This window comes from Dromiciops gliroides, chromosome 2 (assembly GCF_019393635.1).
Source record: "Dromiciops gliroides isolate mDroGli1 chromosome 2, mDroGli1.pri, whole genome shotgun sequence".
Taxonomy (NCBI): Eukaryota; Metazoa; Chordata; class Mammalia; order Microbiotheria; family Microbiotheriidae; genus Dromiciops; species Dromiciops gliroides.
In genome coordinates, this window is record NC_057862.1 from 158,467,672 (window position 1) to 158,491,144 (window position 23,473).

Here is a 23,473-nt window from a genome sequence, read left to right on the forward strand (position 1 = left end):
AACTGGGTAAAGAAGACCTCAGTTTACATCCTACCTCAGACACTTGCCAGCTATGTGACCCTGGCAAGTCACTTTTTTGAGAGGGTTGGACTCAGTGGTCCTTCCAATTATCAATCTGTAATCCCATAACTGGGTTCTAAGATGTCAAGCACAGTGGATGGAGCTTGAACTTGGTCAAGAAGATATGGGTTCAAAACCCACATCTAACAGTACTTACACCACCTTGGGAAGACATTAACTCTGTCTCAGTTTCCTCATCAACAAAATAGGGTTATAATAATACCAGAAGCTATAATCTTACAATGTTGTCATGAGGATCAAATGAGATCATGTCTAAAGGGCTTTGCAAACTTTAAAACACTCTGTAAACATCATTATCCTTATTGCCAAGGGTGATACTTCAGAACTGTCTCTATGTAGTACACACTATTAATTAGCCACATGAATGGCTATCATTTGGTTGACCCCCAACTTCCTGCCCATTTTCTTTTGACTTAGTCTTCCTATTAGCTTCACTAGTCTTACTGTGAATCAAATACAAGCTTGTTGCTGTGTCCCCCACACTAATTCAGCTTTCTCAATTATCTTAATTCCTCGGGTCCTCTGGAACAGACGCTTTCAATCTCACTTTGTTAAGTTGTCACTTTCCTGCCTCTGAGCCTTATGTTACATCACTTCCTGAAAACATTGTCCTTGCAATCAAGTTATTGCCCTTCCATCACTTACAGCCACCCAAATGCCTGTCTCTCTTCGGAGAAGCCCTCCTGGATTCGAGAACTGAGAGAGCTTTCCTGCTTGTCATCCTACATAAGGATGCAAATATCTCTACTGCTAAAATAAACTCAACAGGCATCTGTATTTTTACAATTAATGTTCACCATTCGTAGAGCCCTGAGTAACAATATTAATAGTAATAACTAATGACAATTATATTGCTTTAATGTTTGCAAAAGGGTTTTGCATGCTCTATCTAATTTAAGGCTCACAAAAACCATTTGAGGTATATTTTATCATATGGGAAAACTGAGGCACAAAGAATTTGATACTTGCCCAAGTGTCAAGAGTCAGGATTTGAGCCCATGAGTTGTGCAGTTATTATAACATTGCAATTCAAATGGGAATGATCCCATTTAAAGTGGGATTACAACCAGACACAGTTACGATAGTTGAAATCTCAAAGTCCTCCTCTCACCAACCTCATGCCTTCTTTGCTGTAATTATATAGCTATTTTATTTGCTGAAGCTCTTCCCAATATGCCCTCTGCTCTAACCAGGCTGCTGTCCTCCCCCATACTCCTTCAGATTCAGTGCTCACACCCACCTCCTTACCTTTGTTTCACTTGAAATATACCACTAACCTGACATCTGTAGTCATTTCCTCCCAGTCAAATCCTGCTGTTCAACATGTATCAACATCTAATAATGTTTTGTTTAGTATTGTATTGTCTTGTGTTTTATTCTCATTGTTTTTCATCTCCACAAAAATAATGTGAACTCATTTCAGAAAGGGCACATTAGCAATTTTCCATAATGCCTAGTCCAGGTTCTCAGAGTCCTTTTATTCCATTGTACATGATTTTTTTCTGTTAATGTCATCTGTCTTAAGGCAGTGAGGTGCTTTTTAAAAAAAGCAACATGTGAGAAGGAACTTCAATGGGAGACAAAAGCAAGCAAGACAACTTTGAAACTAATTTGTTGGATAGTATATACCTTTTATTCATTTTTTGTTTTGTTTTAAGTTCTGAATTCTTTCCAACCCCCTCGCCCCATTAAGCAGGCAAGAAATAAGATATACATTATACATGTAAAGTCATGCAAAACATTTACACACACACACATACTTTTTAAAGTAAGTGGTTTGTACTAGAGATTTGTGACTTTATATCCAATCCTTGTTTTCTGTTATGTATAGAAATGTGCATGTTCTCTGGTGTTTGTCAAATCCAGAATAACAACAAAAAATTTTACTAAAGTCTGCCCCAAAATAACTTTTAAAATTTGTTGAAAGTTGGTAAGATGCTTGAGAAGAGAAGGCATGTCTGCCAATCATTCAGACCATTACCAGACAGCTCCATCAGGGAGCAGGTATGCAGGAATGCTTTCTGATAGAGGAGTGAACCTCAGTGTTCTCCACTGTTCTATTACAATAGAAAGACAAGAGAATGCTGATCTCTAAGGGTCTTCTATCTGTCTCCTTTAACAGTCTCTACAGAGAGCCTTCCAATCATTTTGGTCTTCAGATTTGCTGGTAGGGTTTCTGTTTACATTTCATTCTTATCTTCCATTGTCTAATGTTATAAGCCAATTTAATCTCACAAAAGGGAAGAGTAGAATTCCCAAAATTCATGTGTAGCTATTCTGTAATTTTAGTCTGGCACCAGAAATCTCTTTTGCACACTAAATTGCATATGCCTTTTTTTCCCCTTTAGATCACAACAATTTAATTCAGAGGCAAAGTGCAGTGCTGTCTAAAAGATGAGGGCAATACAATGAATGGTAATTGGAGAAGTATGGCTCAGTTCACTTTCCCCTATGCCTCCAAGCTGTTGATGGCACAGTACCCAGTTTTGCGGAATTGTAGCTCTATGTACCATAGGATTAGTGTCATAGATTTCAAGCTGGAGGGACCTCTGTGGTTATGAAGTCCAATCTCATCCTTTTACAAAGGATGCAATTGAGTCCCAAGGAGGTTAAAGAACTTGTTGATGATCACATATATCATGAGTAGCCGAGGTAGTATTCCACAACTTTTCTATTTAACAGTGCAGTGCTACTAACATCCTTCCTTTGCCTTCTGTAAACCCTTTTGGGATTGTGGTCTCATTCTTCCAGATGTTTCTTTCTGGAAATCAAATGAGACAGACTTACCCGGGGGCAGCATCCCAGTGCCTCCACCCCCTGTTAGCTGACTGACTTCATGTTGTTTCTCATGTTGACTTTTAGGTCCCACCAGGAGGAGTGTTACCCAAAATAGAGGATATTCCAATAGACCTCAGAATCCGAACTACCCCATGAGAGCTGCTCCCCCACCTCCAGGTAAGCAGACTGGTTTCTTCTGCTTAAACATTGTTTTCTGAGCTAATCCCAATAAACTTGAACATACTTGTTGTATCTTTAAAGTCTATTAGTGAATGAAACCATCAGTGAATACAATCAAACCATTTACTGAGTCTACTTTGGGACTTGGTTTGGAACATATGGGGTAACTATTCCTACTTGGGAAGACCGTACCTAGGATCTATGAGGGTTATTGCTTCACTGACCACTTGGGTAGTGTCTGAACTCTATAGCTGAATTAACTACTTGCTTTTCATTATCTAACTAGAGGAAATTCCTTATTCATGACACCCATATTCCTGCCCAACTACTAAGACCTAGGGTACTTCCTTTATCATAACGAAAATTTAGCCAGGTTTTCATCTATACTCTACTAGTGGTTTACAGGCCCTAATGAGACATGAGGAAAGTGTTGTTCTTAGTCAGGTGTTACCTAGGCAACTACAACTTTCTGCTACCCTCGAGTACAAAGAGTTAAAAAACAGAGTCAGAATTTTTAGAGGCTTTTGGAGTCTTAGTAACCAAGTGTTTCTGCTTTTCTTACAAAATAAAAATTAATATGCTACAATTCCAATATAAAATGAAACCCTTTTCCTTAAAGAATTGGATTAATATTTGAACAGAACCCACTGTTTGTCTAGGCTTTTTCCCATTATTCCAGTTCAGCATTAAAGCTCAATTTTACAATTGAAACTGCGTGTTGTGAAATTATAATGACCAAGCTTGCCCCTGAAGAGGAAATATGAGAAGGCACGTTTTTCCACCCACCCTACCTCCATGCCCCTTATTTGCAGAAGTGGGAGAATGTGGGTGTGGAACATTCCATATGATGTCAGTCTTTTTTGATGTATTGGTTGGTTTTGATAAACACTCATTCCTTACCCCACTTGCCCTTTCTTATCTTTCTTTCTTTCTTTTTTTTTGGGGGGGGGCAATAAGGGTTAAGCGACTTGCCCAGGGTTATACAGCTAGTAAGTGTCAAGTGTCTAAGGCTGGGTTTGAACTCAGGTCCTCCTGAATCCAGGGCCGGTGCTTTATCCACTGCGCCACCTAGCTGCCCCATACCCCTTTCTTTATTATAAGTTATGGCTCTGCAGCAGAGCAAAGAGAACAATATATTGAGAAATAGAGATGGTATAAACCTCCCTCTCCAAAATAAAAATGAGGTAAAATTTTTTGGATTTTATTTAATTTTTTAAAAAACCGGGGGCAGCTAGGTGGTACAGTGGATAAAGCACTAGCCTTGGATTCAGGAGGACCTGAGTTCAAATCCAGCCTCAGACATTTAACACTTAACTAGCTGTGTGACCCTGGGCAAGTCACTTAATCCTCATTGCCCGACAAAAACAAAACAAAATCAAAAAACCCAAAAAACAAGAATTTTTGAGAGTTTGAAGGTTTTAGATTTCTAAGGCTAAAAAGCTCATCTTATCTGTTCCTCTACTTCAGGGTAACACTTCACTCAATTCATCATGAATATAGCCTTTTCTTAAAGCGTTTTTCTAGGGCAAGTAGTTAAACAAGCTGCTTTAGTCCCCTGCTCTGGATTCCACATCTCATAAGGGTTTTCAACATATGCTATTGAATTTTGAGCCTGAGTGTGAGATTGAGTTCCCACCTCCCTTTGCAAAAAGTCCCATGAACAGTGAGACCTGTCACTATTTAGAAAAGAAAGTTTTCTCTAAGATACTGAAAAGTAGGAAACTGAACAGAGATTCTTACAGTGCTTGAGCTAGAAGGGACCTAAGACGTTGTCTAACCCAACCTTCCCCCACCAAGTTTTTACGGAGGAGGAAACCAAAGTGACTTTCCAGTTGTAAGTGGATGATTAAGCCAAAACTATGTCTCCTTAAGCATCATGTGAGCACCAAAGTGTATTTTTCTCCTGACTTGCATATAAATTTGTTTAAGAGGGGATGAAACCCAAGTAATCCCAGCCTAAGACTGCCCCCTTGTTTTTTCTTCACCCCAGAGCAGGAAGCTGGCATCAGAGGAGGCCCAAGTGCAGAATAACACTGACCCTTATTGTGTACGGGAGACCAAGAAAAGGCAGACTGGCATAGGTTCAAGGAATAGAAGTCACATAGGGTTGAAATTTGATCTTCTTAACAACTAACTTGTATTTGGATCAGATAGTTCTCCCAGTCCCATCAGATTTAACCAAAGGATATTGATTTGCCACTGCATGCCTCAAGCTCATTTTTTTTTTAAAGTGACCTCTAAAGAATATTTGGAATCTATACCTCAAGAGAAAATGTGCGGCCTGCTGGTTAGACAATGGTCCACTTGCCTGCCTATTTTTTGGCCAGCCCTCTTAGGAAACAGCCATGTATTTTTTTTTTTCTTTAGGCCACATGAGCACACATACCAAACAGCAGCAGTTGTTGTCCAGAGTCTGCCCAGACCCCCTCCTATCCCAATTTCCAACACCATCTTGTTTGACTGCTTTTGTAGGGCCAATGAGAAGAAAATGTTAACTGCCAGACTTGTATCAAGCCTTTAAAATTGGGTCCATCCGCTGAGGGTTGAATTTGAAAGTTATGGAAGCTTCTTTAGGCACTTCTAGAAAGAGAGATAGGCTCCATTAGTGTAGAGATCAGAAAAATTAAGGATTTTCTCCTCTCTCTCTCTCTCTTCCTCTGTTCTCTGTCTAGGATATCATCAAAATGGAGTCATCAAAACTTCCCAGTTCGTCCCCCATCCCCAGGCTCCTGGAAATACAAGGTCCAGTCAGAAAAGCCTTTACACATCTATGGCGTGTCCACCTTTACCTCGACAACAATCGATTGGTTCTGATCGACTTTCCCAGCAACCTGAAAGCCTAGACTTCTTAAAGGTCCCAGATCAAGGAGCTGCTGGGTGAGTCTCCACATATCACTACCTCAAGAGAGGGGCAGCTAGGTAGGTGGCACAGTGGATAAAGCACTGGCCCTGGAGTCAAGAGTACCCGAGTTCAAATCTCACCTCAGATACTCATTGGTTGTGTGACCCTGGGCAAGCCACTTAACCCTGATTGCCTTAAACATCCAGGGCCATCTCCATTTGTCTTGATATCTTATCACTGGGCCCAGATGGCTCTGGAAGAGAGAGTGAGGCTGGTGACCTTCCACAGCCCTGCCTCACTTAAATCCAGCTCACTGCAAGTCATGACATCACCCTTATGTCATGGTCTTCTTTGAGAACGAAAGACAAACAACAATAACAACTCAAGAGGGCAGCTTGAGTCCCCTCAATAGTAATGTAGATTCTGAAACCTCTTTGTTCTTTCTTCATATACCACTTGTCCTTTAAGAATGGTATTACTTGGGGCATAATAGAGAGAGAGAATATTGACTGGATCTTATGATTTAAGTGGTATGATGAATCCCTAGTTTGGGAAATTTCTACTAATTCAAGATGGCCCCTTCCCTGATATTTAGAGTGTTACAGAGTTGTCTAGATCACTGAGAGATTAAGTAACTTGTCCAAGCACATACAGCCAGTTGGTCAAAAAGCATTTATTAAATGCTTATTTGGTGCCAGCTTCAGTTGTTGTTCCCTCGTTTTTCAGTGATGTGTCTGACCCTTTGGGGTCTCATTTGGGATTCTGTTGGCTGGATATTGGAGTGATTTGCTTGCCATTTCCTTCTCCAGCTTATTTTATAGCTAAGGAAACTGAGGCAAACAGGGTTAAATGACTTGCCCAGAGTCACACAGCTAGTAAGTATCTGAGGATCTTCCTGACTCCAGGCTGGGCACTCTCTGCACTTCACCACCTAGCTGTTCCATGGTGTCAGCACTGAAGATTTAAAAAAAACAATAACAAAACAAAACATAATCCTTGGGGGCAGCTAGGTAGCACAGTGGATAAAGCACTGGCCCTGGATGCAGGAGGACCTGAGTTCAAATCTGACCTCAGACACTTGACTAGCTATGTGACCCTGGGCAAGTCACTTAAACCCTATTGCCCTGCAAAAAAACAACAACAACAAAAAACCAATCCTTGCCTTCAAGGAGTTTCCAATCTAATTGGGAAAACATAAATATCTAGGTACACACAAGATATATACAAAGTATATAAAGGCAACCTGATAGGGCAGCTAGGTGGTGCAGTGGAAAAAGCACTGGCCTTGGATTCAGGAGGACCAGCCTCAGACACTTGACACTTACTAGCTGTGTGGCCCTGGGCAAGTCACTTAACCCTCATTGCCCTGAAAAAAGAAAAAAAAGAAAGAAAGAAAGGCATTCACATAAAGGGAGACCAGGAAAGGCCTAATAGAGTAAAGCAATGTGAACCGAGGGTCAGAATTATCTTTAGAGATCTATATTCCATTCCAAGATCATAAACAAATGAAGATGACTAGGAGACTGTCTCAGTTTGTTCCTGAATCAAGGGATTGAGCTGATGTTAAGTGGCTCCTTTTAATCTTCCAAAGAGCACCGATTATGGCCTGCTGGCTGGATATATGTATCGTACAAAGGCGTTTTAGCCACATAAGGGACAAGACAGAGATGCATGCAGCTTTGTCATGTTGAGGGCATTCCTGAGGAGATACTTTTATATGTCTTGCCTTCTTCACAAAATTCCTGGTGAGTAGGAAGGGACAAGGATTATTCTCCTATTTTCCTGGAGAAAGAGAAGTGCTTAAGTTACATGGAAAATTGGTGAGAAGGCCTCTATAAGAACACTTTGTCACAAGCTTCTTGGTCCAGTGGTCAAACCAAAAAACTCATCACTATATTAGTTTCAAAGTGATTAGATTTTAAAAAACAAAAACAACAAAACTTTTTTACATCAGTCATTTTCTGATATTCCCACACTTATCTTAGAACTCTGCTTTGTATCGCCTCCCTGCCTCCCCCCAAAAAAACCAACAACCCACCACTGTTAAGGGGAATTCAACCAATAAAGTAATCCCTATGTGTGCACATGACTACATGCACAAACTTCTGCATCTGTGGTTCCCCAAACTCCATAAGAGGAGGGAACTGGGTTTCATCATCTGTCCTCTGAGAACAAGTTTGGTAATTACATTTAATCTACATTTAGATGCTTTTTAATGATGTTTTTCTTCCCATTGTTGTAGTATGCTGTTCTCTTGGTCTTGCATCAGTTCCTACAGATTTGCTCACAGTTCCGTGAATTCATTCTATTTCTTGTGGTACAAATACAGCTGAATTTTCTCTGTGGGCTCCTGATTTGGGTAGACATACATGGCTATGCTGTAAATGTAGGCCATGCCCAGTTTCTAATATAAAGTTGCATAGCCTTAGCTTCCTGTGGCTTAATTGGGAGAGCCTCCAGTAGATCTGTGATCTCATTGATTCAGGAGACCCCTTTGGCATTGCAAGAGTATTGATGGATCACTCTGGTCATCCAGTCCCGTAATTTGTACTTGCTAGTGACCAACCCATCTTTTCTTACAATTCCTTGATGACATCTTTATTCTTGGGCTTCTTCAGAGTTCCTTATTGGCTATATGTTGCAGCTTTCTCCTACCCACCATGCACCTCTCCAAGGCCATGTGATACTCATTATCAGTTCCTCAGAATAAGTTAATATTCCATGTCTTGTTCCCGTGAAACACCAATACAATGTTAATATTGAAAAGAAAGGCCTATACTTTCATGGGAAACTTGGCATCTGTCATAGGCTCTGTCCTGCCCCCTGCAACATAAGTAAGCTCCTAAAAAGGAACAAAGCAAGGGCTTGATTGGTCTGGGGGCTGGGGCAAGTCTCAAAACTGTGCGTGCCTTAACACAGCTTCAGGGTGGCCTCTTCTAGCTGTGCTGAAGTGGCTTACTGGTTACCTAGGGGTGCAGAAGGTCCCATCCATGTTGGGTCAAGGCCCTTTAGACTTAGTATATACTGGAAGACCATATAAGTAAGAACTTGCCCTGTTGAAAACCTCTCCATATGGAGATGAGAAGAGTCCCATCATAACAACTAAGTGCTACTTCATCTTTGTTGTACATCCTTGCTATGTTAGGTCTCCATTTGTTAACCATTCAATGTTAACAAACCTCCATTTTGTTAACTGTTCAATAACCTATGAGTTTCTCATGTCACCCCAATGTCAAACCTGATCTAACAGGTTAATGGCCACAGACCTGCCCCTTATCTGGCCAGTAAAGCAACTTTGCAGTTTCTCCACCACCACCACCCCCCAAAAGAAAAAATCCAGCCAATTCTCCTCCTCTTCCTGTTCTTCTATGGATCAAACTCATTGTCCATCTGTGTGATGTGCCCAGATATATATAATGTTGGACAGACTTCATATGATGGATAGTCAAGTTAAATGCCTTTGAGTGATTGCAGATCTCTTCCAAGACACTGGAGTGTGATGCTGTCAAAATAGTATCCACAAATAGGAACATCTGGAGGACCTCATCAGGACACCCCCCCCCACCCTTGTGACCTGAACTCTGTACTCGATTTCCATCATGGTGGCAAATACCTTTAGAGAGTATACATCTCTTTGTTTTATACCTCCCTTAATATTTGTTATAAAAGGATTAACAGGATTGTTTCTATTACTATATCCTCTTCCAAATAATCTTAAATAATTTTAATGCCTAGATGAGACCCCTTGTTGTAAGATCCTATGAGGCAGGGGCAGCTAGGTGGCACAGTGAATAAAGCACCAGCCCTGGATTCAGGAGGACCTGAGTTCAAATCCGGCCTCAGACACTTGACACTTACTAGCTGTATGACCCTGGGCAAGTCACTTAACCCTCATTGCCCTGCCAAAAAAAAAAGTCTATGAGGTGGTGTTTTACCAAATCATGATCAAATAAGAAGCACAATGGGATCTTATATTCCTAACATCTTTCTGTTCATTATAAATATGGTCTTTTAGGGGCAGCTAGGTGGCGCAGTAGATAGAGACCGGCCCTGGAGTCAGGAGTACCTGAGTTCAAATCTGGCTTCAGACACTTAACACTTACTAGCTGTGTGACCCTGGGCAAGTCACTTAACCCCAATTGCCTCACTAAAAAACAAACAAACAAACAAAAAATGGTCTTTGTTTAACGTTGCTTATGAAAGCCTTGTTTATTCCTTGCCTTCATTGAGGATGCCCTCTTAACTTATATAGAAGTGATTTTCAAAGATTCTCTATAGAAAGAAGATTAAGCATCTAAGTTAGTGAATTGTTCTCTCTACTACTGCAGGCTAGATAGATGTTCTCTCAGCTGCCTTTTTTGTATCAATAAGATCCAAGGTGTTAGTATCTTCCCCTTCTTTAAATAACTTGAATATTGGTCCTTCAAAACCCTCTTAATCTTGCCTCCAGTATGAGTCTCCTCTATACTGTGTCCAATCCAGCTGCTTTTTTCTGACTTGATTCTTCTTCATGCCAGTTCTACTTCCCAACATAACAGTCTGTGATGATGTTCAAGTGTTGTGATTTCAACATCTTTGACTAGGGGGAAAAAACCATTTTGTTGAATCTCCATTTTTCTTTTGTTTGTGGTCTCTCCATTTTCTTTCTGGAATGCTTTTGGGTGACCTTACTTAATTGAATTCGTTGCCAAGATATCTTTGAATTTCTATCCTCCACTGCTTCTTGCTGTTTTGAAACAGTACTTCTCATAAGTATCCATTTTTTGTATGTGTAAGATCTTATAAAGTAATTTATTTTCTAACCCAGTGTTGGATTTGGCTTCTATCTCTCTTGCATTTGGCAAGTACATCAGACATTTGCTGACTAAAGCAATTTTTGAGCTGTTCTGGTCTCCTTATTGTGACAATTAATATACATTGGTGAAACTACTAGATAAAATTATTATAGCCATTGTCTGTTTTGTTTCTGTTCTTGATTTCTAATTTTCAATTACTTTCTTAAGTAAAGTTGAGTTATATCAATTATGCACCAATCTTTTATTTATTATTATTACTCTTTCTTTTTTTAAACTAATTCTCATCTTAGCTCTGACAAGTTGATGATCTGTCTGTATACAGAGAATAGACTCAGAGATAATTCCCACATTAATAATGAGTCTTCTCCTTTCTGTTGAAATTTTATCTTTTTTGTTCCCTGAGGTATCATTTGATATTGTCCATATCTAGGGACTATCAATTCATTTTTTCAAAGAAAGAGGCATGGGGCAGCTAGGTCGTGCAGTAGATAAAGCACTGGCCCTGGATTCAGGAGGACCTGAGTTCAAATGTGGCCTCAGACATTTGACACTTACTAGCTATGTGACCTTGGGCAAGTCACTTAACCCTCATTGCCCTGCAAAAAAAAACAAAAAAAGAGGCATGAAGCTTCTGTATTTTCTACAAGTAACTTATTCCTTTTTTCCTGAACTATGCCATCCTATGGATTTCTCTGACTTCTCTATGCCTTTGAACTCACTAAGTATCAAAGAGTATATATTAATTAAAAGGTTCTATCAAGTTCTTTAAGGAACTTCTCACTTCTCATCAATGGATGTTGTTGAACAAACTGTGGTTCTTTTCATGGTTATCTTTTATTAAATGTTTATCATCAGTACTGCAATACATGATGACACACAATGTCCCATGCAATAATGTTTCTTGTTGCTTACAAGAATACACCAATGCCCTCTTGGCTAACTCCTTTCATTATATATCTAGCATTTTTGTTTTTGGTTTGGGGTTTGGGGGTTTTTTGCAGGGCAATGAGGGTTAAGTGACTTGTCGAAGGTCACACAGCTAATAAGTGTCAAGTGTCTGAGGTTGGATTTGAACTCAGGTCCTCCTGAATCCAGGGCCAGTGCTTTATTCACTGTACCACCTAGCTGCCCCCTCCTTTCATTATATATCCAAGGAGTAGCATTTTGCTACATCTTCATTCTTGTGGTTTTATTTATTTATTTGTTTGTTTGTTTGGTGAGGCAGTTGGGGTTAAGTGACTTGCCCAGGGTCACACAGCTAGTAAGTGTTAAGTGTCTGAGGTCGGATTTGAACTCAGGTCCTCCTGACTCCAGGGCCAGTGCTCTATCCACTGCGCCACTTAGCTGCCCCTTCTGGTTTTATTTATAACAAGAATGTCTAAAGGGATATGAATCGGTGCCTCTAGAACCATCTATACTCATTGATCATTGGACAAAGATCTCCCTTTTAGAATACCCCCAAATGAAATGAAAGTTTATTGATGTTCTAAAAACTTTGATTCTCTACAAAGATCTGCTCTGAAGCCTCTTTGTGGCATCATAATCACCCTGGGTTTTCGAAGGCTATACTAATGGATTGTAGCTTCTCTTATGCTGGAAAGACTTCAAATAGACCCCCAGGAAGAGAAGGACCAACATAGCTAGCTACAGTGAGCACATCACCAACTACTGAGTTAAGACTCCACAGGTCTTTTGACTATAGTAATAATAGCTCTCAAATTGCATCTTCATCTGCTTCCATTTTGTATCTTTCCCCTGGATGGGCAACAACTTTCACTGAATTTGAATTGAAACTTATGCTACAGTGACTGAATCTAGACATGATGCGGCTTCTTTCCCTGGCCAAAAGCCCTTACAGCAGGGGGGGTCTTAAGCTTTTTTGTATCGTGGACCCCTTTAGCAGTCTGGTAAAACCTATTTTCAGAATAATGTTTTTAAATGCACAAAATGTATAGGATTGCAAAGGAAACTAATTATGTTGAAACCTAGTTATTGAGATGTTCAGTTCCTGAACCCCAAAACCACTGCCTTAGGATGCTTAGCCAGCTCTTCCATTGTGAATTGGTCAGTTTTACTGTAGTTGTGTTACAGATGGGAAAACTGGCCTTAAAGAGTAAGTAAAAAACAGTATCAACAACATTGTGTGATCAACTGTGATAGACTGGATTCTTCTCAGCAATACAATGATACAAGATAGTTCCAAAGGACTCATGATGGAAAAGACTCTCCAAATCCAGAAAAAAAACAAACTGTGGAATATGGATGCAGATTGAACCATACTATTTCTTTTGGTTTTGGTGCTGTTTTTCTTTTTTGAGGTTTTCCCTTTTTGCTCTGATTCTTCTCTTATAATATGACTACTGGAAAAAAAATTAAATACTTTTATAATTTTTTTAAAAAGAGTAAGTAAATAGCTAGCAGGTCATCACATTAACTCAGCCTGGAATAGGCTCTCAAGATCATTTCCCCAGTGTACTATGGCATAATTAGATGTCTTCTGCCTTGGCTTAGGCCAGAAGGTGACTATTTTCTGATTGGCCTCTGCTTAATAAAGCCAGGGGATTGTTTCTTTGCAATGCTGTTGGGAAAGTGATGCCACTGACATAGCCAAACGCGCACTAATATAAGCTGGAGTTATACACTTGTAAATCACGAAGGCGCCAGTGGTGTTGCATGGCCCCTCCCTCTGACAGCAACAGGAGCTTGCCACCATTGGACAAAGTTGTCTTACCAGGGAGAAACATCATGAGCTGGGGTAGCAGGTGAGCCTTTGGGTTGCATATAGGCACCTCCTATACACACCATGCCATTCCAAGGTAGACAGGGCATGAAAACAAAATAGTAAATTAAAACAAACTAAATCCCTTTGCTCTCTTTCCTGTTCACTCCTTACTTCAAAGTTGGCAGTGCCCAAAAGTCTCTCCTGCCCACTTTGCAAGTTACAGGCTCATACATTGGACAGATGGCAGCATCTGTCAGCCAAAAGCAGGCAATTGAGGAACTTTGTATCTTAACCCAGCTGGCACATGCACAGCCTTCAGCTGCCTAGTGCCCCCCTGGGCTATACAGCATACCCTTTATCTCCTCTGCAGCCAAGGATCGTGCAGATGTTAGCTCATTATCTCAGCCACTGGCTCTGCCATTAACAGGAAAACTAACATCTCCATATATTCATCAGCCAATCACAATGCATGGGTTGCCTGCCTACTGTGTGCAGAACACTGTATGAAGCACAGTAGACCCAGCATGTTGCAAATTACAGTCTTTTTCTCCTTTGTGAATCAAAAGCTAATGTAACCATGTCCCTAACAGACAAGGCACTTTGGCTTGGCAGCCTAGCTTTTTCTGAAACCTTATAAAAGGACAATGGGGTGAATTTTGGGTAAAGCCAAAGAGTTTGTACGGGATGTTCCAGAAGCTATAAGATTACCTAAAGTTAATGGTTTCTCTTGTGCCAAGAAAAATCAAATTTAGTTTCTATCGTGGAAGAATCACCCTGGGCCCAGAAGGGAATTCTTAGATCCTATTAAGGAGCCAAATGAGGGTCATGATGGTTTAAGATGGGACTTGGGTATCATATAAGAAACAGAAATTCCTATACATCTACAGATAATAATTGTAAATCACTTTGCCAGCCTTAAAGCACTCTGTAAATATACCACATCATCATCGTTGTTGTTGTTAATTACTATTATTATTATTAACCTAATAAGAACTCTCAAGAACAACAACCCTTTAGCACTTAATATGACAGAACCAACACTGTCACTCCCCTGTCCTCCCATGCTTGTGGCTCATCTTTTTGTTTTTCTTTAGGAGAGGCAAAAACCAAGTTTATAATTGGCATAAACTGACAGTTTGTCTTGATGGCTTGCCCACTTATTATCTGGATCCAATATTTCAAAAGATCTGCAGTGTCATCAGTGCAGGCAGCACTGATGTTGATCACAACCATACTATGCCTCAGTGGAGGGTCTTTGGCTGTTGCTGTGACCCCAAATTGTTGTTAGCTGGTAGCCAGTCATCTGGTGGTGGTCCTCTCTAAACTTAGCAGGGCTGGATTTGAGAAAGCAAACATGCAGGTTGTCTCCAGGTCTGGACTCAAAGACTTTCTCTTTTAGCTGGACCTGCCTGAGTCTGTGTTTCACTGGCATCGCCAAGGTTACGCCTTCTCTACCACAAAGTGGGAGTGTGGGTATTCACTTGGTTTCTTCTGAAAAGCTTAATATTATAAGAGCATCTTTTCTTTTTCCTTTTTAGCCTTTGAGATCTCTCAGTGATAGGGGAAGAAAATGTAATTAATTCATCTGTTCTCATAAGATACAACCCTAATAAAGGGAGGGAAGGCCAATAACTAGGTCCAGGGAAATGTGACATAGTAAACAACAATAAATTTGGGACAAGACTGTTACTGTAATTCAGAGACAGTTGGATTAATTATACACTGCAAGTGTATAATATTCAAAACAGGAAAATCATGAAGGCATGCTGGAGCAATGGGAGTCTGAGACCCAGACAGAGGGACTAGACAATAGACAAAGGGCAGCTAGGTGGCATAGTGGATAGAGTGTCAGGCTTAGAGTCAGGAAGACTCATCTTCCTGGGTTCAAATCTGGCCTCATGGGGCAGCTAGGTGGCGCAGAGGATAAAGCACCGGTCCTGGATTCAGGAGGACCTGAGTTCAAATCTGGCCTCAGACACTTGACACTTACTAGCTGTGTGACCCTGGGCAAGTCACTTAACCTTACTTGCCTCGATTCCCTCATATATAAAATGAGCTAGAGAAGAAAATGGCATTCCTCTCCAGCATCTTTGCCAAGAAAACCCCAAATGTGGTCACGTAGCATCAGGCAGGGCTGAAACGACTGAACAACAAAAAACCAGCCCAAAGAATGAAACCTGGTACTGAGCCAACTCATGCCTGTGGTATATATAATAAGCCTGTTGTTCAGATCCTGAACATGGCCATGAGAAAGGCTATGGCTGTCAGTGGGCTGAAGCATACACTAAAGTCATGTTTGGAAGGGCAAATTAATCTCTCAAAAGTGACAGTTTATAAAGTTTCTTTTCTTTTGTTCATGGGCTCTACAGTACATGCACAACTGGTTGTAAGCAGCGCTTCCTTTTGACTACTTCGCATGTTGCCTTCCTTGGCTTCCCTTACCAACTTAAAAGTCCATTCCCAAGAGCACGGAAATTGCCTTACTTATGCTATGCAGTGTCCCCATCTAGTGGTAGAAAAGGTAATTTCAGGCTTTTTGCCTGTAGAAGCCTAAATGGCTGTTGTGTCACCCACCACCACCTGAGGGTAGGCAAATGATAAGTTTGCAGAAAGGCTTTGAGGGGTACTAGAGATACAGCCTGTAGATGTAGAGTTGGATCTTCATTAGTGTAGATCACCCACAATCCGGCAAATCCTACTGACCAAGCTTGCCGACTGGTATCCTGCGTGCTTAGTTGTTGGAGAAAGCTATTAGCAATTACACAAAAGGAGATGAACTTTGCTTAATTCTGTTGCCAGATGAGATGCAACACAAATTAGAAAAAAAAAAAAGGGCACATTCACTGGTCTTCTGTTCTGTGGAGCTGTCCGCAGAATAAGCATCAATGTGACAACCACACTGTCCACGATCCCATAAAAGACAATAAGAAACCCAGGTCCCAGAGGGTAACAGACCATTTTATTTTACTTTAATTTAACTGTATTTTTTAAATTTTGAAATTGTTTTTCCAATTACATGTAAAGGGTTTTTTTGAGTTTCAAATTTTTCTCTCCCCCCTCCCAAGGACAGCAAACACTTTGATATAAGCTATACATTATGATCACATTATACATATTTCCACATTAGTCATGTTGTAAGAGAAGAATCAGAACAAAAGGAGGGAAAAATGCAAGAAAGAATAAGCAAAAACAGTAACAGAAAAGCAACAACAAAAGTGAAAATAGTGTGCTTCAATCTGCATGCAGACTCCCAAGTTCTTTTTCTGAATGTGGAGGGCATTTTCCATCATAAGTCTTTTGGCATTGTCCTGGATCATCGTATTGCTGAGAAGAGTTAAGTCTATCATAATTGATCATCACACAATGTTGTTGATACTGTGTATAATGTTCTCTTGGTTCTGCTCATCACTCAGCATCAATTCATATAAGTCTTTCCAGGTTTTTTTCAAATCCATCTGTTTATCATTTCTTGGGGGGTAGGGCAGGGCAATGAGGGTTAAGGGACTTGCCCAGGGTCACACAGCTAATGTCAAGTGTCTGAGACCAGATTTGAACTCAGGTCCTCCTGACTCCAGGCTCTGTACTCTATCCACTGTACCACCTAGCTGCTAGCTGCCCCTGCTTATCATTTCTTACAGCACAATAGTATTCTATTACATTCAAATACCACAACTTCTTTAGCCATTCCCCAGTTGATGGGCATCCCCTCAATTTCCAATTCTTTGCTACCACAAAAATAGCAGCTAATATTTTTGTACATGTGGGTCCTTTTCTCTTTTTTTATGATCTCTTTGGGATATAGATATAGTGGTATTGCTAGGTCAAAGCCTTTTGGGCATGGTTCCAAATTGCTCTCCAGAATGGTTGGATCAGTTCACAGCTCCACCAACAGTGCATTAGTGTTCCAATTTCCCCACATCTTCTCCAACACTTATCATTTTCCCTTTTTTGTCACATTAGCTGATTGGATAGGTGTGGGGTGGTATCTCAGTAGTTTTAATCTGCATTTCTCTAATCAGTAGGGGTCAGTTCCTAAATGCAGTTGACCCCAAGTTTCTGAGGAGCATGTGCTTTGCTAAGAATAAGAATGAACTAAGGAAGATACAAGCCAATTGTGCCTCTCCAAAGGCCACTAAAGCCGTCAAACACCTGATTGCCTTCTTTGTACTAGGAACTGTATTAGAGGCTGGACATACAGAGACAAATACGAAGCAGTCCTTGCCTTTGAGCAGCTTGTTTTGCTTTTGGGTAGGCAACATGTACACATAATCAATGCAAAATACATGCAAAGTATAAATGCAAAGCCATTTCAAGGAGGACACTCATAGCTGGGGTGGGGACCAGGAAGTATGAAGGATATGGCTCTTGAATTGAGCTTTTAAAATAGCAAGGAATTCAAGTAAGCAGAGGTAAGAGAAGAGATTGCACTCAAGGCATGGGAGACAGTCAGTGTAAAAGCTTGGAGTTGGGAGGTGGAATGCAGAATGCACAAAATAGGTTGACAGCAGATTGTGTAAGGCTTTTTTTTTTTTTTTTAGTGAGGCAATTGGGGTTAAGTGACTTGCCCAGGGTCACACAGCTAGTAAATGTTAAGTGTCTGAGGCCGGATTTGAACTCAGGTACTCCTGACTCCAGGGCCGGTGCTCTATCCACTGCGCCACCTAGATGCCCTTTGTGTAAGGCTTTAAATGCCAAAGGAGCATGGATCCTTGATCCTGAGGTTATAGGGAGCCTCTAGGATTTCTTGAATAGGCTGGAAGTATAGTCAAATCTGTGCTTCAGGAATATCAATTTGGAAGCTGTGGGAAAGAGTGTAGTAGAGAGCAATGTGAGAAAGGAAGACTAATTTAAAAGCTAGTGCATTAGTATAGGTTGGTGGCTATATCAGTGGAGAAAATAGGGACAGATGGGGAAAATGTGGAGTTAGAAATGATAAGACTTGGCAAATGGTTGGTTAGCTATGGGTGGTGAGAAAAAGCGGATACATAGAGAAAATATGAGTCTGAGGTCAGGAATGATGATATGGTATTTCTTTTCTTTTCTTTTTTTTTGGGGGGGGGTGTGGGGCAATGAAGGTTAAATGACTTGCCTGGGGTCACACAGCTAGTAAAAGTCAAGTCCCTGAGTCTGGATTTGAACTCAGATCCTCAGAGCCAGTGTTTTATCCACTGTGCCACCTAGCTGCCCCAATAAGATATTTCTTAAGATAAATAGGCATGTTTGGGGAAACTCTCAGGTAAGATAACTACAAGTTATCTGAATAAAGATGATGTTTGAACCCATGGAGGTTGATGAGGTTGCCAAGAGACAATGACTAGAGAAAGAAGAGGACAGAGCCTTGGCTGAGTACACTCACAACTAAGGCGTTGGATATGGATGATGATCCAGTAAAGGTAGAAGGAAACCCAAGAGAGAAAAGAGTATCCAGAGAAGGTTAGAGTTGCCAATCCTCTCTTAGGAATAACCATACATAACCAAACTTACCAATTGCACTTTAAATATATATATATATATATATATATAGAGAGAGAGAGAGAGAGAGAGAGAGAGAGAGAGAGAGAGAGAGAGAGAGAGAGACTCCTGCCTCAACAAGTATGTCTGTACTGATTAACACTTAGGTGACCTCTGCAGGTATAGAGTCTCTGGGTCAGTCTTCTGGGCTGCCCTGCCCACTACACTAGGTCAAAACATGGGTAGTCTGTCTGGCACAAAGCCCTAGGACCCTGTTTGTTCTCTTTTCTCCTCCAGTATGACAGCAAAGCTAATCAAAAAGATCATTTATAAGCATTTGGGAACATAAAAACTGAAGTTTTTTTTTTATATTTGTGGGCGTGTGTGTGTGATGACCACACTCTCAACTCCCCCGTGACAGTAGGAAGAAGTGAAAATTCGATGATCTAAGATGCAAAGGGTACCCTGATCTCTGATGAGGTGTCCTAGAAAACCTTAGCATCACATTGCTCATTTATACACATTTTGATGTGCTGGAGATGAAAGGATATTTCTTTTACATGTGTTTGTATATATTCATATGTGTATATCCAATTTCCCCAACAAAAAGTAAGCTCCTTGAGGATAGGAACCTATTATGGCAGTGATTTGGTTTGGTTTGGTTTTTTCTATGTAGCCTTAGGATCTGGCACAGTACTTGCCACAAAGGAGGCATTTAAGAAATACTTGTTAATTAATTAATAGACAAATGGATTTGTCCAGAGGAAAACAGCCAGGAACACAAGGGGTCTGAAAACCATGTAATGATAAGCAGGTGGAGGAACTAAGAATGCTTAACTTGAAAAATAGGAGACCTTGGGTAGGGAGCACATTTAGGTATTCAAAGGAATTTTGTGGAAGAGAAAGTAGACATTCTTAGCACCAAAGGGCTTAAGTTACAAAGAGGTGGATTTGAGGTCAATATAAAGAATTTTCTAACAGTCCAATAGTGAAATGAACTCCTTCTCACTGGAAGAATTCAAAAATAATATAGACCACAGACATCAAACCCACCCATACAACCCACAAAGCCCCTGAAACTGGCCAAACCATTAAAATGTAATTGAGAAATGGTTAACAAAAATAAATGAGGGGCAGCTAGGTGGTGCAGTGGATAGAGCACCGGCCTTGGAGTCAGGAGGACCTGAGTTCAAATCCAGCCTCAGACACTTAACACTTACTAGTTGTGTGACCCTGGGCAAGTCACTTAACCCCAATTGCCTCTCTCACACAGACACACAAAAACAAACAAACAAAAAATAAATAAATGGAAATACAGTAAAACATAGACATTGTTAATTTGTAGTTTTCTTAGTTAATTGGTAGCTCAGGGATCTGTCTCTAGTTGAGTTTGACAGTACTGGTATAAGGATAAAGAAGATCCTCACCTGGATTCAGAGGTTAGGCCAAGTGACCTCTAAAGTGCTTTCCAACTTGGTAAAAGTCTGTGATTTTTGTGTGTCATCCATAAGAATGAGGTTTTGGAAGGGCACATCCCGAGAAGGTGTACAAAGGTAATTCCAAACTTTTATCGCCAAGAACTAGACTTCCTACCAATAACATGGGGCAGAATTTGAAAGGCGAAAGACAGTAGTGTGGTCAGTATCTGCTAACCATCCCAGCAGTGCAAAGTGTAATGCTGTTTGCCCTCTATCTCTTCTCCTCTTCCCTTCCCCCAACACATATTCCCCCTACATGTATGCCTGGCTCCCCATCAGCACAAACACATGCCTTCTCTCAAGGCATGGAATCAGCTCAATGGTAAATAATACTCCATTATCTCGAAGCTGTGATGGATTCAAAACAGCTCCAGCTGCTGAATGAGGATGGTCTTGTTTAGCCAAGTGAAATGACTCAGAACAAAGGGAGGCAATTCTGGGCCAACATGCACAATCGAAGTGAAGAGAATGCTTGAGTCATTTTGGTTAAAGGAGGGGTTGCAGGCCGAATTTTGATGGTTCATCTAGGCTGCCTTGATTGAGCCTAAGAATTGTGAAGTTTCATTTTTCTTTGGCTGTAAAGAAGCAAACTTTCATGGATTTCCAGCCATCGCCTACTACCACCATCACCCAACCCTCCCCTTAATACACACAAACACTCCTCTTCAAAGTATGTTGTCAGAGGACACATTTAGTAAATAAGGGCCTCATTGCACAGCTCAAAGTAGCTGGTCTGGCCCAAGGGCAATGAGGGAGTCTTAAGTAGTCAGTCTTTTTTTAATGTTTTATTGCATTCATCATCATCATCATTTATTATTTACATGATGGTAGTTATTTCCTAGTATAACTCTCCTTCATCTTGAATTCTTCCTTGTTATAAATCAAGAAATCAAACTGTCATCCATCAGAGGCAATATTCTGCTCCCATTGTCTCTCATGCCTCTATAGTAAGTCGGGAAATGTATTTCTGCATTTATTTTCTGAGATGAGCACTGTATCAATTCATATAAGTTCTTCTGTTTTTCTCTCAATCCCTCATACTTAAATATTTTCTTACAGTAAAATAGTATTCCATTACATTCATATACCACAATTTGTTGAGTCAGTAGGTGCCTATTTGTTTCTGGCTTTTTGCTACCACAAGATGGACTATGAATATATTGGCATAGATGCTACTTTTTGTCTTTTTTACTTCCTTGGGGTAAATGCCCAGAAGTAGGAACTTTGAGAGGTATGAACAGTTAAGGGACTTCAAATTTCAAATTGTTTTGTAGATAGGTGGGAAGAATTCGCAGTTTTAGCTAGTCAGCTTTGTACACATGAGAAATGCTCATAGTTTTGTCAGTGATAATGTAGTCAAAGCCTTTGTCCATGTACCTGATCAATCTTTCAACAAGCAGTTGTGGCAGACAGTTTAGAAAATATAAAAGCAGGATAGGACAGTCTTAGTTCTTACAGGCTTTACAATTCACCTAGAGAGACAAGGTGAATTTTAACACATGCACACACACACACACACACACACACACACACATATGTGGTTCCCCCATCACAGTGTATTTTAAGAACTGATGCACATGTACATGCACACACACACACACACACACACACACACACGTGTAGATCCCCCAACCCAATGTGGAATTATTCCAAGAACTTGTAGCATTCTTGTAAATAGCCTCCGTGGTGGTACATTTGAGAGAAAAAACAAAAATCCTTGGGAAACAAGTCATATGAATAAGATGAGTGATTAAAAGTAGTAATATCATTTGGGGTCCAAGATGAAGCATGACTACAGAATAAGGAAACTGATTTTTTTTCTGGGGTTCATAATATGGCTGGCCCTGAAAGCAATCCTACAATAGGAGCATGGCATGTGTTTTGAGCATAGGACCTTTATTGGAATAAATGTAAATTTTTCCAGGGGGACTATTTTGAAAGGAACAATGCTAACACTTCTTGTACATATGCCCTTTTTAGCATGGGATGGTTGACCTCTTTCCTTTCTTCTTTTTTCACATGCTACCATTGATTCACTATATAATTCAAACCCTCCCCCACCCTGGGCCAAACAACAACACCCCCCCCCTTCCCAAAGCACAGATTTGTCCCAATTTGTTGTTGTTGTTTTTGTCCTTCATTCTTGAAGAGGACCATGACATTGGGTGATATCATGACTTAAATGAGGAAGGGCTGTGCAAAGTTACCAACATTCCTCTCTCCTCCAGAGCCATCTGGGTCCAGTGGCAAGATAGACATCAGGATGCCTAGAGATGGCCCTGAATGTTTTAAGGCAGTTGGGGTTAAGTGACTTGCCCAGGGTCACACAGCCAGTATGTTAGGTCAGATGTGAACTCAGATCCTCCCAATTTCAAGGGCCAGTGCTTTATGCACTGTACCACCTAGCTGCCCTTCCCCCCACCCCACCCCCACCCCCCACACACACACACCCCCCAATTTACCACAAATGAATAACAGCTTGGTTCCTTGTTAGAATGGATTTCAATTTTGGTGTCAATTCAACAGTTCCTGAATGTCTCCTCTTCACTCTAATGACCACTAGCCTGGTTTTTTAGGCCATCTTTTCTCAGCTGGATTACTGCAAATAGCCTCCTGATTTCCCTGGTTTAGTCTTCTACCATTTTCCACATAGCTGCCAAATTAGTATTCTTAAAACACAGATCAGACCATTTCACTTCCCTGCTCAAGAATTTTCAATGGCTCCCTATTGTCTCTAAGATAAAATAAAAACTTCATACTGGCAGTTAAAGGTCTTCACAGTCTGACCTCAGGCTACCTTTCCAGATATTCCAATAATGGTCCAGGTACATTAATCTACCCAATCTCATGTGACCAAACATTTACAAAGCCTTGCTTGAAATGTACTTCCTCTTAAATCTGCCTCTTAGAGTCCATAATTTTTTTTTCAAGACCCAGTTCAGGTGAAACTTCTGATCCTTTTCCCTCTTAAAATCCTGTATTTACTTAAGATCACAGACTAAGAACTGAAAAGAAACTTGAACCCTCTCATTTTCTAAATGAGGCAAATGAACCCCAGGAAAGTCAAGCAAATTGTAAAAGGTCACACAGATAGTAAGCATCAGAGGCAGGATTTGAATCCAGAACACCTGACTCCAAAGCCATT

General features: G+C 40.6%; 1 protein-coding gene across 1 annotated transcript in view; it reads left to right on the top strand.

The window, feature by feature from the left end:
• The window catches only part of MYO1E (myosin IE), a 238,269-nt gene that overhangs the window by 204,960 nt on the left and 9,836 nt on the right, over positions 1–23,473 (top strand). The window contains exons 25-26 of the mRNA XM_043988760.1: positions 2,944–3,036; positions 5,712–5,916. Of these exons, the coding sequence (XP_043844695.1) occupies positions 2,944–3,036; positions 5,712–5,916 (298 nt within the window). The remainder of the gene's footprint in view (positions 1–2,943; positions 3,037–5,711; positions 5,917–23,473) is intronic.